General features: G+C 48.9%; 1 protein-coding gene across 1 annotated transcript in view; it reads right to left on the reverse strand.

Annotated features, from left to right (window-relative positions):
- The window catches only part of LOC141972843 (coiled-coil domain-containing protein 81-like), a 33,709-nt gene that overhangs the window by 15,162 nt on the left and 1,224 nt on the right, over positions 1-17,323 (reverse strand). The window contains exons 3-6 of the mRNA XM_074930880.1: positions 16,834-17,159; positions 16,643-16,728; positions 16,148-16,263; positions 15,566-15,674 (exon numbers count right to left, since the gene is read on the reverse strand). Coding sequence (XP_074786981.1) covers positions 15,566-15,674; positions 16,148-16,263; positions 16,643-16,728; positions 16,834-17,159 — 637 coding nt within the window. The remainder of the gene's footprint in view (positions 1-15,565; positions 15,675-16,147; positions 16,264-16,642; positions 16,729-16,833; positions 17,160-17,323) is intronic.

Raw genomic sequence — 17,323 nt, forward strand, 5'->3', positions numbered from 1 at the left:
TCTTATAATTCTACGATGTATTGCGAGTTTATTAGTACATTGTCTTTTAAGGCACGCATGTACTAGCATAATCATTAAAAAGACTATCAGTAACAAAAACAGAGTGTTGGTTAGGGATTTCAGCCAAGAGCTCAAGTTCCAACCTAATCCACTAAAAATTTTTCCTAGCCAATCTTCTGACATATCTTCTCGAATTGTTTCTGTTTCTTTTCTGATTTTGCCTAACAGATCTAGATCACGTTCCACATCCCTTGTAACATTCGGGATATGAATGCAGCAATGATCCAATCTGTCTTTGAGATATCCACACGCTCCATGCTCTGTTAACAGAAGCATGTCTAATGCCGTCCGGTTTTGGAGTGTTATTCGGGAAGTTGCCTGTAACTGGATGTTTAATTCTTTAAATCCTTTTCTTGTAACATTGGCCAATTTTTCTACTTGTCCTGTTAAGTGACAAAGCCATTCTCTATTCCTATAGGACGCTATTGGGTTCAGGAGAGACTCTAAAGCCCAGCCAATTTTTACTCCTGTTGATGGTTCATTCCAAGTGTCATCATCTGTTTCAGACCTTTTAATTTGTCCTAATTTTAAATTTTCCAGGGAACCCTTGAATGGTGATTTCTTCCAAATTGGACACAATGTTGGCAGGCCTAAAGTAATTTGTTTCACCTTACCATCTACTGGTAAGTGGGTTGTCCAGGTGCCATCTCTTAATGCCCAAACTAAATGTCCTGGACTCTGAATGGCAGATTTCTTATAACAAAAAAAAGTATCCTCTTCTGGGTGTAAAGATGCTAGTCATGGTGAGTTATTATGAAAACCTCGGCAATAACAACCAAACTTCAAAGCAGCTGCTAATTGAGGAATTCTTTGAATTATTAAGTCTGCATTGCTGCAGTCATACACCTTTTCACATTTCCACCATGGCACTACATGTTCCTTTTCCTGTCGGGTGGTGCCTTTATCTACTATCGAGGGAAGGATTGCAAACACTCTGTTAACCCAGGTACCGTCCCAAGTAAAGCACCAAGGGGTTCTGGCCATGTACTGAAATCGTGAGAATATGGACATAGACCGTACAGAGTCTCACCTTGCCCGGGTTTGGGTACCTTGCCCAGTTTTGTCACACTGCCATTCCATGATGCTCCTGCTCACATTGGTTTTAATTTGTTCATCATATGAACACCATCCTAGATTAGGGTTTGGGCCTCCTGGAAGGAGAACTCGAGCCAAAGCACTAGGTTGAGACCCTGTTACAAAGTTATAATTTAGTAGTTTTTCGCAGTCTGATTTTTTTACCGGTGATTTCCATTGTTTTCTCATAACTTTCACTTGTTCATACCATTGAATCACTGGCTTTTGTTTGCAATAAGTGGTCTCGGTTTTGTGTTCTAGATAGGTCAAATTCATAGTTAAGATTCCCCAAGGAATAGATTCACCTACTGCTCTTGGAATTGGTAAACAAGCTGTGATCTGGGTGACATTTTGTAAGTTGGTGAATCCCTTAATCAATCCTAACATAAAATTTTCCTCAGGCATTTCTTTGGGAATTTGGATTGATTGTTCTGTATCTGATTGCCTTCTGTTCCTTGCCACCAGATCAACCCATGATTCCACCAGCGTCACCTTCCAAGCCAATATAAGGAGAACAATCACAAACTGATATGAAATATTAGACATGTTTTAAAGTCTTTGGGTCACGGCTTATAATTTTCCATGGAGTAGGTGCTTTCTTCACTCAGGTATCGTGTATCCAGGCATCTGATTCTGCAATCTTGATAGCCATGAAGGTGGTTAACAGTATCTGGAAAGGTCCTTTCCAACGCTCCTGCAAAGGTTCGGAAGTCCTCGTTTTCACATAGACATAATCTCCTGGTTGAAAATCATGCACTGGAGTTTCCAGGGATAATGGTCTATTCCACACCACTGCACTCCGAATCGCAGTCAGCGTTTTTCCTAAAGAAAGCAAATAGTTCTACACATCCTGTTTTCCTTTTACATGCATGTTTGGGTTTGGTTCTGGGGACTCATAAGGTTCTCCATACAGCAGTTCATAAGGACTGACTGAGGTTCCACTCTTTGGTTGTACTCTGATTTGTAATAATGCCAGTGGAAATGCTTGAGGCCATTTTAAATTGGTCTCTTGACAGATCTTACTTATTTGTCTTTTTAAAGTCTGGTTCATTCTTTCTACTTTTCCACTGGATTGTGGCCTCCACGGAGTATGCAAATCCCAATTGATGCCCAAAGTTTTAGTAACATTTTGGACTATTTCTGCAACAAAGTGTGGACCTGTCAGATGAAATTCCAACAGGAACTCCAAACCTTGGAATTACTTCTCGTAGTAACCACTTCACTACTTCATTGGCTTGTGTGGTGCGACAGGGAAAAGCTTCTGGCCATCCTGTAGAAGTATCAACCCCCACCAGGATGTATCGGTACCCATTTTGCCCAGGTAATTCTGAAAAATCTACTTGCCAATAATCTCCAGGCTCTGTAACAGATTTTAATCTACCCATTTGAACTCTTTTCTTGGTTACTGGGTTGTTTTTCAAACATACTTCACATTTTGCAGTTATTAATTCAGCCATGTCTATCATCTTGACAGATATAACTTGTTTTTGCAATGAAGTTACTAAAGCTTCTGCTCCCCAGCGGCATCCTTGATGTTTGGTCTGCATTATTTCTCTCATTAATAAAGGTGGAACTACTACTCGTCCATGAGGAGTTATCCACCATCCCGCTAAATTTTTCTCAGCATTCAAAAATTGACCTATTTTTTCATCTTCTCTTGAATATTTTGGCCTTTCCCTTGGAAGAGTTACTGTTTTGGAGGGAATTAGTGCCATTTGGAATTCTTGTTCCTTTGCTATTTTCCTTGCTGTTCGGTCAGCCAAATTGTTTCCAACTATTTCTTTTGTGTTCCCGATTTGGTGTGCTTTGCAGTGCATGATTGTTACTTGATCTGGTTTTTGAACTGCCTGTAATAATTGTAAAATCTCCTTTTGATGTTTAATATTTGATCCCTGAGAGGACAATAATCCTCTTTCTTTCCACAAAGCTCCATGGACATGTACCACCCCAAGAGCATACTTTGAGTCTGTCCAAATATTTACTTTCTTCGTTTCACTTAGTTCTCAGGTTCGAATCAAAGCAATGAGCTCTGCTTTCTGAGCTGATGTGGCACTCGTCAGTGCCTTTGCATCTATAACTGTGGTGTCTGCTGTTACCGCATATCCAGCGTATCGAACTCCGTGCTCCGTAAAGCTGCTGCCATCTCTATACAATTCCCAGTCAGGTCGCTCCAGTGGTACATCCTTCAGATCTTCTCGACTGGAATAAACATACTCGATAGTAGACAGACAGTCATGTTCCAGTTGTCCTTCTTCCTGTGTAGAGCTTAGAAAGACTGCAGGGTTTACCAGGTTAGTTGTTTTTAAAATCACATCATCCTGTTCTGTTAGTATTTTTTGGTACTTCACCATTCGGCTCAGAGATAGCCAACGTCCCCCCTTCTGTTCTAAACCAGTTATCACCGTCTGTGGGACACAGACTGTTATCGTGCTTCCCAAAGCCAATTTCCGAGCTTCCTGTATGAGCATCACTGTTGCAGCCACAGCTCGAAGGCAGTTTGGGCACCCTTTACTCACCGTGTCCAGCTGTTTAGAGAAGGATCCGACAGGTCGTTTCCAGCTTCCCATCTCCTGGGTCAGCACACCCAGTGCCAGGCGTTGTCTTTCGTGAACAAACAGCTGAAAGTCTTTGGTTAAATCAGGAAGCCCTAAAGCAGGTGCAGACATTAAGGTGCGTTTTAACTCTATAAAAGCCTTTTGTTGTTGGGGGCCCCATACAAAAGGAGAATTCTTTTGGGCCTCATACAATGGTTTAGCTATTAGACCGTAATTCATAATCCAAAGACGACACCACCCGGTCATTCCCAAAAATGCTCTGAGCTCATGAATGTTTTTTGGCTCAGGTATATTGCAAATGGTTTCTTTACAATCTTTTCCTAATTGTCGCTGCCCTTTTGAAATTTCAAAGCCCAGGTAAATCACAGTCTGGCAGAGTATTTGGGCTTTCTTCCGAGATACTTTGTACCCATTCAGTCCCAGAAAATTCAAAGGGTTTATTGTTACCTGTATGCAGGTAAATCTTTCTTCTGTAGCAATTAGTATGTCATCCACATACTGTAAATGTCCAGGCCTTGGTTGGTTCTGCTTCCAAATTTCAAGTTCTTTTGCTAACTGGTTTCCGAAAATTGTCGGGCTATTTTTAAATCCTTGGGGTAGTCTTGTCCATGTCAGCTGCATCTTTCGTCCTGTCTGTGGATTTTCCCACTCGAAAGCAAACAATTTTCTGCTTTCCTTCTCCAAGGTATACAAAAGAAAACATCTTTTAAATCAAGCACTGTAAACCACTGGTAATTTTCCTTTAATGCTGTCAACAATGTATAAGGATTCGCCACCACAGGATAGATGTCCTTGACTATTTGATTCACCGCTCTCAAGTCTTGCACTAACCTGTATTCACCCGAGGGTTTTCTGACTGGTAAAATAGGAGTATTATATTCAGATTCACATTCTTCTAAAATTTTGTATTTTAGAAATTTATCAATTAGTTTCTTCAATTCTTGTCTAACTTCTGTTTTAATTGGATATTATTTAATTTTTACTGTCCCGCACCTTCCTTTAAATCTATTTTTACAGGCTCTGCTAATTTTGATTTGCCAGGAATGTCTGTTTCCCATACTGTAGGGATCACTGCAAAATCCACTTCTGGTGGAATTTCTTGCTCCTTTACTTTTTCTTGTATCATCAGGATTTCTATTGTTTTTGACTCAGGTATTTTCAAGAAGAGTTCCCCTTCTTCAAAAACAATTTGTGCATTTAGTTTAGATAACAAATCTCTTCCTAACAAGGGTATCGGACATTCTGGTACATACAAAAATTCATGTGTAATTATTTTGTTTCCAAATTTTAAATCCAGAGGTTGCAGGAATGGCCTATTCTCCTCCTTCCCTGTTGCTCCTATTATGTTTGCTGTTTTTGTTCCAATTCTTCCTTTACAAGTATTCAATACTGAAAATGTTGCTCCTGTATCTACTAAAAATTTAACTTCTTTTTCTCCCAGTTTAGTTACAACCAGAGGCTCAGCTGGGTTCCCCTCCGGTCCCCTTCAGTCATCTAAAACCATCAATTTGGTTATTTCCTGCTGAGCATTTCTATTTCTGGGACAATCCTTTTTCCAATGTCCCTCCTCCCTGCACAAGGCACACTGATTTATTCCTAAGGGGCCGCTAAAATTCTGATTGCCACAGTTCATAAATCCTCCCCTTCCGCGGATTCCTCATCCTCTTCCTCTGCTTATTCCTCTGCTTGCTGTCCCTGTCATTACAGCCAACAATCTATTTTCTCTGGTCTTCCTTTCCTCTTTTTCCCTATTATTATATACTTTCCATGCTACTTCTAGCATTTTATTCTGACTCCTTGAGTCCCCTCCTTCAAGTTTCTGGAGTTTCTTTCTTATATCTGGTGCTGATTGTCCCATAAAAATCAAAGCCAATTGTATCTGAGCCGCCTCTGTTTCTACTCTTAAATCAGTGTATTTGCTGGCAGCTTCTTTCAGCCTCTCCAGAAACGCTGAAGGAGATTCCTTCTTATCTTGTCTCACCTCATATAACTTAGACCAATTCAGCGATTTAGGCATGGCTTGTCTAACTCCATATAAAATCCATTTCTGATACAGATTCAATCTTTCTCTGTGTTCCACATTATTTGGATCCCCACTGCGGATCCCCAGATAGAAAATTCTGCTCTATTGTTCCACCTGTCGTCCCATTCAATACAGCCACCTCTGCCTGTGCTTTGCTAGTTTTTAATACCATCTGCTTTTCTGTATCATCCAACAAATTATCTAGAATTACCTGTAAATCACTCCAATCTGGATTCTGTGTTCTGATTATAGTATCTACCACCCTGCTTACTCTCTCAGGATCCTCTCTATACACTCCTGCTGCCTGCTTCCAAGCCATCAAATCCGTCACTGAAAAGGCACTTTCTCATACACCGGCCCATCATTGCCAACTCCTTGCCTCAGGGGAGCTATTGTTTGTACCTGCTGCCGAGTTCTTCGAGAAACAGGGGTATGAATTACGACCTCAGACGGCCCTTCATCCACATCCTCTATTCCCCTACTCTCAGGTTCCTCTACCTGCTCTCTATGTTCCTGCCTCCGATGCCGTTCTCTCTGCAGAGGGGATATATGTAATTCCGGCCCTTCATCCTTTTCAGTAGAAGAAATTCTTTTCTTTAAACAATCTTTTCCAAGCTCACATGTTGAACAACACTTTTTCACTGTTCTACCGTCTATAGTCATAGCCATCACTAAATTATCTCTACTGATTAACTTACATTCCTTCTGCCAATCCTTCCTTTGCCTTAAATAAAAGAATAAATCAACATATGGCACCTCACTCCATTTTCCTTCCCTTCTGCAAAACAGCATTAACTGAAAAATGGTATTATAATTTAATGTCCCATTCATGGGCCATTTTTCCTGATCATCCAGAGTATACAGAGGCCACCAGTGATTACAGTATTCAATCATCAGACTCTTCCATAGATCATCATGCAAATCTCCCCAATGTGCTAACAAACATCCTAACGGAGAGGTTTTCGGAACTTTATCATTTGCAGCAAGATTACCCATACTTTTACTTTTAAACAAATGAGTCAGCTTAGATGCCATGGTTCAGTTATTTTGTTAACACAATATACGATTAATCACTCACTCAAGTCTATCGCTTCATCCTTCTCCGGCTGCACCCCTCGTGGGATAACAGAACCGCGGATCCCAACTCCGCACTTGCTTCGTGCTCAATTGCACGTCTCACACTTACAAACACACTCACACTCACGCTTTTCCACAATTATTACCATAAATAAAGGTATGTCACACAGTATAACACAGTTCTTAATCACTACCCGATACTCAATCAAGGAAATAAACAATACCACAATAAAGTGCATAAAAACTTCTAACTTTCCGTTAGAGGCACTACGTTTGAGAACTCTATAGCATATAGGTTCCCTTGTCTACGCTGTTGTCCAAGCCTGCGATAGCTTTCGCTTATGTCTTACGGGCAGACGCCTAGGCTTACACTTCACGCTAGGATCCTTTGGTCCAACCCTGTGCAGCTTTCGCCACGTCTGACAGGCAGACTTACACTAGTGGGACTTTAACCCACTTTCCCAATACCAAAGAGAAGTGTCTTACCAAAATCCAGGGGATGTCGCGAAGGACCTTATGGATCGGGAATCGATGGGTGTCCCCGAGAAATCCTCGGTGTCGGCTGGAACCGATCAGGTCCTCGAATCCTCCGGTCTCTCTCAGCGAGGTCTGTATTGGGTCTGGCTGAACTGGAATCGGTTTTCCCCTATAGCAGCCCTCACGGTGCTGTGGTTTATGCTGGGAGCTGGCAGGGTGTTGGAAGCATTGGGATATAAATTTAGCAGAAGCCACTTGGCTAATTAATACCAGAGGATCTGTTAACTGTCCTGGTCCTGCCCAAACAAACCCCCTTCATCCTGTGGGAGGAGATAAGGTCCCCGTAGCACACACAGGGAGGTGGCTGGGGAAGGCAGTGTGGATTGCTCCTCCCTTGGGAAAAGGCAAGCCCACTCGTGGGATTGTCTTTGCTCAGGGACTGGATGTACTTGGTGGGTAATGCGGGAGGATGGGACTACTCAGTGTGTGCCTCAAGGACATTTAACCCTGGGGGGAAAGTAATCTGTGGGATGAGTTGTATGTTGCAGGAAGTGATGGAGGAAGTAGGAATGACGAAGAGTGAACCAGATACGTGCAATGACGACCCAAACCTAGCCGGTGCTGGAGTCCAACGGTCAAGCATGCTTCTGTCCTGAGCATCTGTCTTGGCAGATGGGAGCCAAGTCACTGAACATCTGAAGGAGTGAAGAAAGCTTATGGAATGGATAAATGAATATTATGTGGGACCTGGGCATAACGTAAATGGTATGGAATAAGGGGTGGAGACTGTACTGGGTCTGGCTGAACTGGAATCGGTTTTCCCCTACAGCAGCCCTCACGGTGCTGTGGTTTATGCTGGGAGCTGCAGGGTGTTGGCAGCACCCTGGTGTGGTGGCTGCTGCTGAGCAGTGCTCACACAGCACCAAGGCTCTTCCTGACATTTCCCCCAGTGGGACGGGGTGGGCAAGATCTTGGGAAGGGACACAGCCAGGACAGCTGACCCAGACCGACCCAAGGGATATTCCAGACCCTGTGACGTCTGCTCAGTATAAAGCTGGGAGAAAGGAGGGAGGGGGTGGGGTCACCCTTGGTCCTCCGAGGCAACTACTACGCGTATTGGAGCCCTGATCCTGAGAAGGCCCGACATCGCCTGTCCATGGGAAGTAGAGAATAAATCTGTTTGCTTTTGCTTCTGCGTGCGGACTTTTGCTTTGCTTTGCTTATATTAAAACTGCTTTTGTTTCACCCACAAGGGTTAGTTTGTCTTCTTTCTCCTCTTTACCCTGTTGAGAAAACAAAGGGAAGGGGGGGGAAGTGATAGAGCGACTTGGTGGATACCTGGCATTTAGCCAGAGTCAAACCATCACAAGGTCCCATCTGGGTCGCCAGAAACTGTCACAGAAATCCGGGATAAAAATAACATTGACACCAGTGTGATGCAGATAAGCAGACACTTCTTTATTGACGGCCAGAAGTGTAGCGGAGTATCCTCACCAAAAACACGTACCAGGCACCAAGATCATACATCTTATATAGAACTCAATTATGCATATTCATTAAGTACACATATATAATCATACAATTTCCAAATAATCATTAACATATTCTCCTCCCACTTCCGATTCTGCGCAGTAGAGGTTAGAAATGTCTAGAAATGGCTCTGGGGTGTAATGGGAGTGGGTGGTCCATGGGTCGGGGGTCGCCATCTCCCCCTGCCGGAATTACCTTCTGCTTAAGGACACGGTTTTCTTGGCAGGTACCTGCAAGCTGTTACGGTCACTGCCCTCAGTTCCCATTAATCCTGGGCCTTGACACCTACCTGCATTCTTCTAGTCCTATACATGTATAATAAATCAGCTTACAAATCATCTTGTGTTTTGGTTACCTATGTTTTAACTGTTTCTACTAGATAATTGTGGCCAATCCCTTTGGACTTGGTACGGGGCTGTACAGGGAACATTTAGAGTAGCAGCAGGTTGTTAGGTTCAAAGTACAATATATGTAAAATGGTTTTTACTAAAATATCTCTTAGTTCCACACTTATACTAAAATCAAAACAAAATCAAACACAATTTGATCAGCTGATAATAAAATCAGTAACATTTTGGCTTCTGGTATTTTCTGGTGCTGGCATGGCTGAGAAGGGGGTGCATGGGGCTGGCTGCTCAGAGATGCATTGAGGTGCCTGCAGTGAGCGTTTCCCTCTCTGCATGCTGCCCGTCTTGCCGGGGAGCAGGGGGGCTCTGTGGTTTGGCCAGCCAGGACAGAAGGGTGCCTTTAGCCTGGGAGAGAGAGGGGCTGGCTGTGGAGGTGTGTGGGGGTGAGCGCTGGTGCCCCCGAAGGGCTGGGAACGTCCTGGGGAACAGGCTGGGATGGAGAAAGAGACACTGAGGGAGTCGAGGCCTGAGCTTGATCCCCTGCCCACGGCCTCCGATACGCGGCAGGTCACGCGGGAAGGCCTTCCCCAAGGGAGAGCTAAAGAGTTTCTGCACAACGTGCCCCTCGCTCCCCGTGTGCCGGGGCCGCGGCTGCCCCTCGAGGTGCCTGCTGTAGCCGACCTGCAGCCGGCGTTACTGTCTCTCCGCAGACGCGCAGAGTGTTGAACCAAAGGCTCGAGAGGTCTCCTGGGCAGGCTAGGCTCTGTTTCCTGCTATTGGGGCATTTTTACAGTCCTCCTCGAGGGGAATTAAACCCATATTTGGGCTTACATATAAAAAAGAAAAACTAAAAATTGACAAGCAATGCACTGGGCGGAGTCCTGCAGCACTAAGCGGTTCTACACGGCTTCGGCAAAGACGCATCACGAGCAGATTCCTCTCTGCAGCGCCATCCTGTACGCGGTTTGCGTGGGGCACCTCAGCCGGGCTGTGGGTCCATCTCCCAGAGCAGAGGGAGCCCCTGAGAGCTCCCGTTCCAGGATGGCTACAAGTCAATGCTGAGGCTGTTTCTTACCTCACCGCCCAGGGTAACTACAGTGCCTTGCAGGGAGTCCTTCTTGTCTCTGTCATCCCTGCTTCAAGTCAGTTTAACCGCTTTCCTGCAGCGGGGCCACCCTGCCCTCCGTGGCAGATGATCATTCCTCAGCCACAAATTCCCACTGCTGAGCCGTTGCAACTTGAATTTCCCCTTCCCTGTCAGCTGTTTGACTTATCCCCGGGTGGGACCGAAAGCCTCCCTCCCCCAGGGGTCGCTGCATGAGTGACCGGCAAAGGCCGGGCCTGTGGCACAGCACAGGAGCGCGTTCCCCTCAGAGAGGGGCTCGCTCCCACCGCTCCCCTTTGGGTCAACCCCGGCACAGGCTGCTTGACCCTGCTCAAGTGCGCGATTCTGGGCCTCCACAACATACCTGTCTTCTGCCTCAAGGCACCCGAGACCCAAGGGACACAGGCCAGCGCGGTGCCCGGGTCGGGGACCACACGTGTTTGTGCGGAGCTCCTGGGGAGCTCGATCTGAGGAGAAGGGGCCCCGGACAAAGGATCTCAAGGCCAAGAGCAACAATGTTCTTCCCACAAGGTGAAAACCCAGCTCCTAGAGCTGGACCCGCGCCGCCACGAGCTTGGCAGCAAAGCTCCATAAACGAGACAAGAATGCTGGATAGGTCTCACCTCCCCGGGAAGATTCCCTGTAAATTGGGTCTTAGCACGGCAGAGGCTGTAGGAGGGAAGACGATACAAATGATGGCAGGGAAAATGCCCAGGCACGGTAGGGCCTGGCTTGAACGGAGGCAGGCACAAGCAAGCACTCTGGAGGACAGTCTTTTATTGCATGCACGAGAGAGTAAGGGCTGTGTTTGCTCCCTGCTGGAGCGGCCCAGGGGCTCTGCACCTCTCTTGCCAAACGACTCCTCAGGACATTGCTCACAAGCCTCCCAGGGAACGCCCTCGTTTTCACACGGGCTGCCGGGGCTGGCTGACGGGTAGCTTTATGCGCAGCAGTGGGCGCCGTGCTCCTGTGCGGGCTGGGGGCTTTGGACCTGCTGGAAGGACGGGCTGCCTGGAAAACTGCAGGCCCGTGGAGGGAAGGGCATCCGCAGCGGGATGGCTCTCCTTTCCGTGCTGTGGTGTGGGCGGTTTTGAGACACCCCTTCCAGACTGCAATTCGGGGCTCAGAGCTGGCCCACGTTGACATGTCCGCTCTAATACATTCTCCACAATGTCTTTTGCCAGGGGCCTTACAGCAAAACCTTTGGCTGAGGTTCTTGGATTTGGCTTAACGTCTGTCTCTGACTTATTCCCTGTTCCAAGAACCTCAGGGACCACAGTTCCAGCGTTCCCAGTCCGTTCTGCAGGGCGCTGCTGAATTCTGGAGATGGCAGTTTGGATGCTCTCCCTCGCAATTGTGCAACTCCGATGCGAGACTTCAGCAGCAGTTGTATTTGCCAGCGGTGCTGACACCAGCAGCTTTTCTCCTTTGCTTGCTTCCAGCCTCTGCTGTTGAGATGCTCTGGGGAATTGTCCTTGCAGCCATTTGCCCACCAGTCCCATTTCCTGCTGGCAAGCTGGAGGAGAAGTCTCCAAAGGCTCCGGTCTTGCGGCACTGCCACACAACTTTCCTGTGCTGGCCAGGGCAGCCCCCCCCTTAAAACACGGAGAGAGGCACCCTGAGAAGCCTTCTCCTTCTCCAACCCTTCCTGTGCTCCAGTCCCAGGCACCTTTTCTTCAAGCTCCTGGGCTTCTGCTGCAGCTCTGTGTTCAAGTGCAGCTTTGAACGCACTGTCTGCAGCGACGTCTTGCTTCCTCTCCGATTCGGCATCGCTGCTGAGCCTCTGGGACCGCTTGGCACTTTCTTGTCTCAACTCGGGTTTGGGGCAAGTTTTGTTTTGTGGAGAAATCACTCTATAACTTTTGGAGTTATAAAGTGGGTATGTTTATTCAGCGCTGGGCGCATGGGGGATTGCTCCACCACAAGCATGCGCACCGTTTGCAGCTCCCGTCCGGCTTATCTGTTACAGAATAGTGCATATTCATAGAACGCCTGTACATATACAGAGTCTACCCCCGCCTCCCCTCGCTTCTCATGGCAATCAGGTCTCCTCCCCTTGCGCCTGCGCCATGAGCTCTTCAAGCTCCGGGCTGGGGTCGCGACTTCCTGGGGAGAGGTCGTAAAGATGAAGTACCTCTTCTTCCTCGCCGATGAACTTTTCACCTTGTCGCTCTGCGCGGCCTCAGTTGTTCTCTGGCTTTTGTCCAGATTGCCAGGCCAGTTTATGCTGGTGTTTGGGTAGTCTGTTGCTGATACCCCCAACTTCAAGGACCAGAGGAGACTTCTCTTTGGGCTAGGAGATAGTCGCCTAGCAACGTTATCAGCACCTGGTATGTCTTTGCAAACAGCCCCATACACCTCCCCTTGTTTTTGCACAAGTCTTGCACCATCAATCTAAGATTGTTTAGACTCCCCGTTTCAAAAGGAGGCTTTAAATCCTCAGAAACAATGAAACCTTGTGCCCTGAAATTTAGAGTTTGGACCCTAAAATGAGGCTTTAAATCCTCACAAATAATCAACGCTTCGGCCATAAATGTTACGGTTTGGACCCTAGAAATGACGGTTTAATTCCTCAGAAACAATGAACCCTTGGGCCCTACAACGAGGCTTGCAGCCCTTCCAATGAAGCTTGAGTCCAGAAATTGAGGCCTTGAACAATAAAGATGAGGCTTTGAGACCCAAAATTAAGTTTTGTTCCCTCAAGTGAGGGTTTTGAGGATTAAATCGAGGATTTGTGCCCTACAATTGATGCTTTGGACTCTAAAGAGAAGACTCTGGAAACCAAAAATGATGCTTTGGGCCATAAACAGAGGCTTGGGACTCTCTAAATGTAGATTTTGACTGTGAAGAACTGGCTTTGTCCCTACAAACGAGAGTTTAGAGCCTTACAATGAAACTTTGGGCCTTTAAAATAAGAGTACAAAACCACTTTGAGCTGTAGAAGAAGGGTTTGAACCCCAGGAATGAGAATTTGGACCCTGAGGTTGAAGCTTTGAGCCCTATAAATGAAGGTTTGGAAACCAAACTGAGGCGTCTCCGGACTCTGAAGTGAGCTTTAGTGTCTTCAAGTGAGGTTCGGACAATAAAACTGAGGCTTTGGCAATGAAAACTGAGGCTTTGCCACTGAAGAATAAGCGTCAGACGCAATTTTCGCTTTTTGACCTAAAATGAAGGTTTGAACCCTTAAACTGAGGTGTAGTGCTCTGTAAAGGAAAGCTTTGGCCCTCAAAATTCAGGTTTGGAAAATGAAAACATGGCTTTGGCCCCTTAAAATTCCAGAGCTGATCTTAAGAATGAGGTCCCTGAAAAACAGACTCCAAGGACTGAGGCTTTGTGCCCTAAACATGAGGGTTGAGCCTCAACAAAAGAGCTGGACCTTCTGTCCCTGGGGGTGGCCAACGGCGTGGCCAAAGGGGGCACCTGGGGTTTAAATGGGATAAACGGGGAGAGAAATAGGAGGATAAGGAGCCCCAGGTCTAACCCAGGTGGAAGAAGAAAGCCCAGCCCAGCAGAGCTGAGCTCAGCCTTGCTCTCTCCTTGCCCAGCTCTGGGTGAAAGCTCAGGTGTCTCCCCCACCACCTGCACGTAGGTGCCCTCCACCCCTCCTCAGCTGCTCTCGCATCTTCTCCTTTCCCCTCCAGGGACATTCCGACCTTCACGACATCATTCCAAGTGCCTGCTTGCCCTCTCTTGCCCCAAAAAGCTGGTTTCTTTCCCCAACAGCCTTGGCAAAGGTTCCCGGGGAAGGTCCCTGCCATGGGACCACGCTGGGCTGATCTCAGCACCACTGGCCAACTGCCGAAATCTTCTCCCCTCGTTGCGGTTGCGACCGACTAAAAAAGTCAACGCTCTTCTGCAACTTTCCATCTTTATTTTTAATCCTCTCCTTCCTGATGGCTCCAGCCAGGGCCTCTGTGGCCCGGGGAGATCTGCTCCTCAGCGCGAGGCATCGCGGGCAGCCGGGTCCCCTCATCCCTCCATCGGTTGCCCCAAAGCCCGGAGGTTCATCCAGGGGCTCCTCGAGCAGCTTGGCCTCGGAGTTCCACGGCCGGAATTGTTTTCGTAGGTTATGGCCGCACCGGCCAGAATTTTTGAGGAGGGAACTTCACAACACTCTCCATATTACCCTCCGTCGCGGCCATTTGCACCCGTGGCAGGCCTCTTCGGGCAGGCTGTCCTCAGAGCTCGTCGTCGACAGAACAGCTACGACGGGTGTGCCCAAGTACGAGGCCTCCTGAGGAGGGGAGGGCTTGGCTTTCTGGGCCTTTGCAGTTCCCAGCATTTTTGCCCCCATTTGTCGTCTTCCTCCTTTTCCTTCCCATCCTCCTCCTTCACCTCGCCATCCTCCTCCTTCACCTTCCCATCCTCCTCCTTCACCTCGCCATCCTCCTCCTTCACCTTGCCATCCTCCTCCTTCACCTCGCCATCGTCCTCCTTCTCCTTGCCATCGTCCTCCTTCTCCTTCCCATCGTCCTCCTTCTCCTTCCCATCCTCCTCTTTCTCCTCGCCATCGTCCTCCTTCTCCTCGCCATCCTCCTCCTTTTTCCCACCATTCTCTTTTTCGTCGTCCTCCTCCCCATCCTCGTCCTTTTCCTCGTCCTCGTCCTCCTCCTCCTCCTCTTTTTTCTTTTCCTCCTCCTTTTTTTCCTTTTCCTCCTCCTTTTTTTCCTTTTCCTCCCCCTTCTTCTTCTCCTCCTCTTCTGCAGCTCTGAGCTGTTGCTGCCAGCGCTTGGGCTCGGCTCTGCTTTGATGCTCCGTCTATGAGCTCAGCTTTGCCCTTGGCTTGCCCGGTCCCCGGCTGCTTTTCTCCAGAGGAATCCTCCAGCATCACCGGCTGCTGCCTGGAAGGACACAACGGCAGAGAGGTCTCTACCAGAGGACACGCCGGCTTTGGGGCCGCATCCTGCCCCCCATGACGCTCTTTGTGCCTCTGTGTGAGGAAGGAAACCCCCTGAGCTGTCCCCATGTCCCCAGGCCACGCTGGGGCTCTCCTGAGGGCTGGAGAAGATCCAGCCCCGTGTAACTGGGGGCTCCCAGTAGCCCCATCCCACCCCTCCGATGGGCGGTGATGGATGGCGAATGCTTGGGGCTGGGGAACGGGCTCTGGCTGGGTCAGAAAATCCTAGTTTGGGTTAAAAGGGACCTTTAAAGGTCCAGCACCACCCCTGCCATGGCCAAGGACATCTTCCACCAGAGCAGGTCGATCTGAGCCCCATCCAACCTGACCATGAATGTTCCCAGGAACAAGGGGGCATCCACCACCTCTCTGGGCAACACGACCCTGCGCAGACCCCCAGCCCTGAGCCTTCAGCCTTACCTGACCAAAGACTTGATCCTCCTCTTCTTCTGCCCCGTGATCTCCTGGAACTGTGGCGGTTCCTTGTCAGGCGGGCTTGGAGCAGCGAACCCAGGACACCCCCCTGGAACTGGGAGGAGAAACCTCGTCAGAAGAGCATCGCTGGGACGCTGCTGGCCCCGGTGACACGCAGGGGTGCTCCAGCCCCTCCCAAAGGTCCAAGAGGGCCGTTCCGTTCCCGCGCAGCCACCATCGCAGCCTCTCTGCCCCCAGTTCCCCATTGCCGGGGTGTTGTGACGGCGTCGTCAGCTCCCGCTGTGGGAAGGGGGAGCGGAGAGGTGACAGGGACTCTTCTGGGGGGGCGTTTCTTGGCGGGGAGGAGGTGGCCTTGGATCACCACCCTCCCACCGCACCCTTGGGCGCATCCCACCCCGCGGCTCCGTTGGGGTGAAGCCAAGGAGTCGTTAGGACAAACGGCTGTGCCGAGCTGGGGGAGGCTTTGGCACAGGTCGGAGCCGTTTGACACTCAGCGCCGGAGATTTCCAAGTCAAGTGACAGAATTTGGTTGCCGGCACTGTGGAAAGGAGCCAGGAGCTGCTTTACCTTGTCCAAGAGGTGGCAGAAACTCTCTTCTCCTCTGCTCGTCCTCGCCAGGGACTTGTCTCGAGGTCTTGAGAAGAGCCCTGGGAGGTGGTTTGTGCACAAACTCCATTTCAAGCCTGGGAACGAGGAGAACACACCGCCGTGACCCAGAGCGCCACCAGCCCTTGCCGCTCACCGTGCTCACCGGCAGATTTTGGCATTGCCCTAAAGACTGTTTTTTTAACCCAACTCTACCGTGTTTTTTCCCCATATCCACCATGCCCCATCCCCAAGGACAGTCCTGGGAAAAGGAGTCACCCAGCAAAGAGTCCAGGCCACCATGGGCCGGAAGTGTTGCCTAAATTCCTCGGTCCTGCCCATCAAATCTGCCTTATGGGAGCGACCACGGCCCGGGGACATCAAGAGTGGCTGCCGGGTGGCCCCCTGGGAGGACACCCGCGGGGTCACAAGGAGCAAATGTCACCTTGAGCGCGGCTACAGCCCCAACGTACTTACTCTGGAAAGATGACGACATGGCCAGAGAAACTCAGGGAGGCCACAGGTACAATCCGGGACACCACCATGTCCAGAAGCTGGGGGACCTGCAATGGAGGAGCAACAAGATGGTGGGACGTCCTCACCATGGCTGTGAGGCCGTATTGGTGGAGCCTGAGGCGGGGAGAGGTGGTAGGACCATCAACTCTCACCTGGCCGTGTCCTGCCAGGCCACCGCCATGGGACTGCCCGCACGCCCACAGAGAAACAGAACCGCTCACCTTGAAAATCACTTTTTCCAAGTTCTCCTTCCCAGACAACGTCTCCAGGAAGTCGTAGTAGAACTTCATTTGTATGGTCTTGCCTTCAATGAGGAGCACTCCGATGTCCCTCAGGACAAAGGCGATATTCTCCCCCTTCCCCAGGCAGTAATAGAGGAGGGACATGGTGCCCTGGATGCAGCCCATCGCTTGCTGCCGGGACACCGAGGCGGCTGCGGCCACCTTGGAGTATTTGAGGGGCTCCAGCTCCTTGTTGCCTGAAAAAAACCACGAGAGGGTTGGAGACGTTCAGCCAGTGGCCCTTCCACAGGCGCTTCCCTAGGCAAAACGATCGTTGTCTCTCCCAGAAAGACAAAAACCCCAAATTTTTGGCTCTACTCTGCAGAGGGGGAGTCGCTTCCAAGTTCTCGGTCTCAGGGAA

The sequence above is a fragment of the Athene noctua genome, chromosome 36 (assembly GCF_965140245.1).
Source record: "Athene noctua chromosome 36, bAthNoc1.hap1.1, whole genome shotgun sequence".
Lineage (NCBI taxonomy): Eukaryota > Metazoa > Chordata > Aves > Strigiformes > Strigidae > Athene > Athene noctua.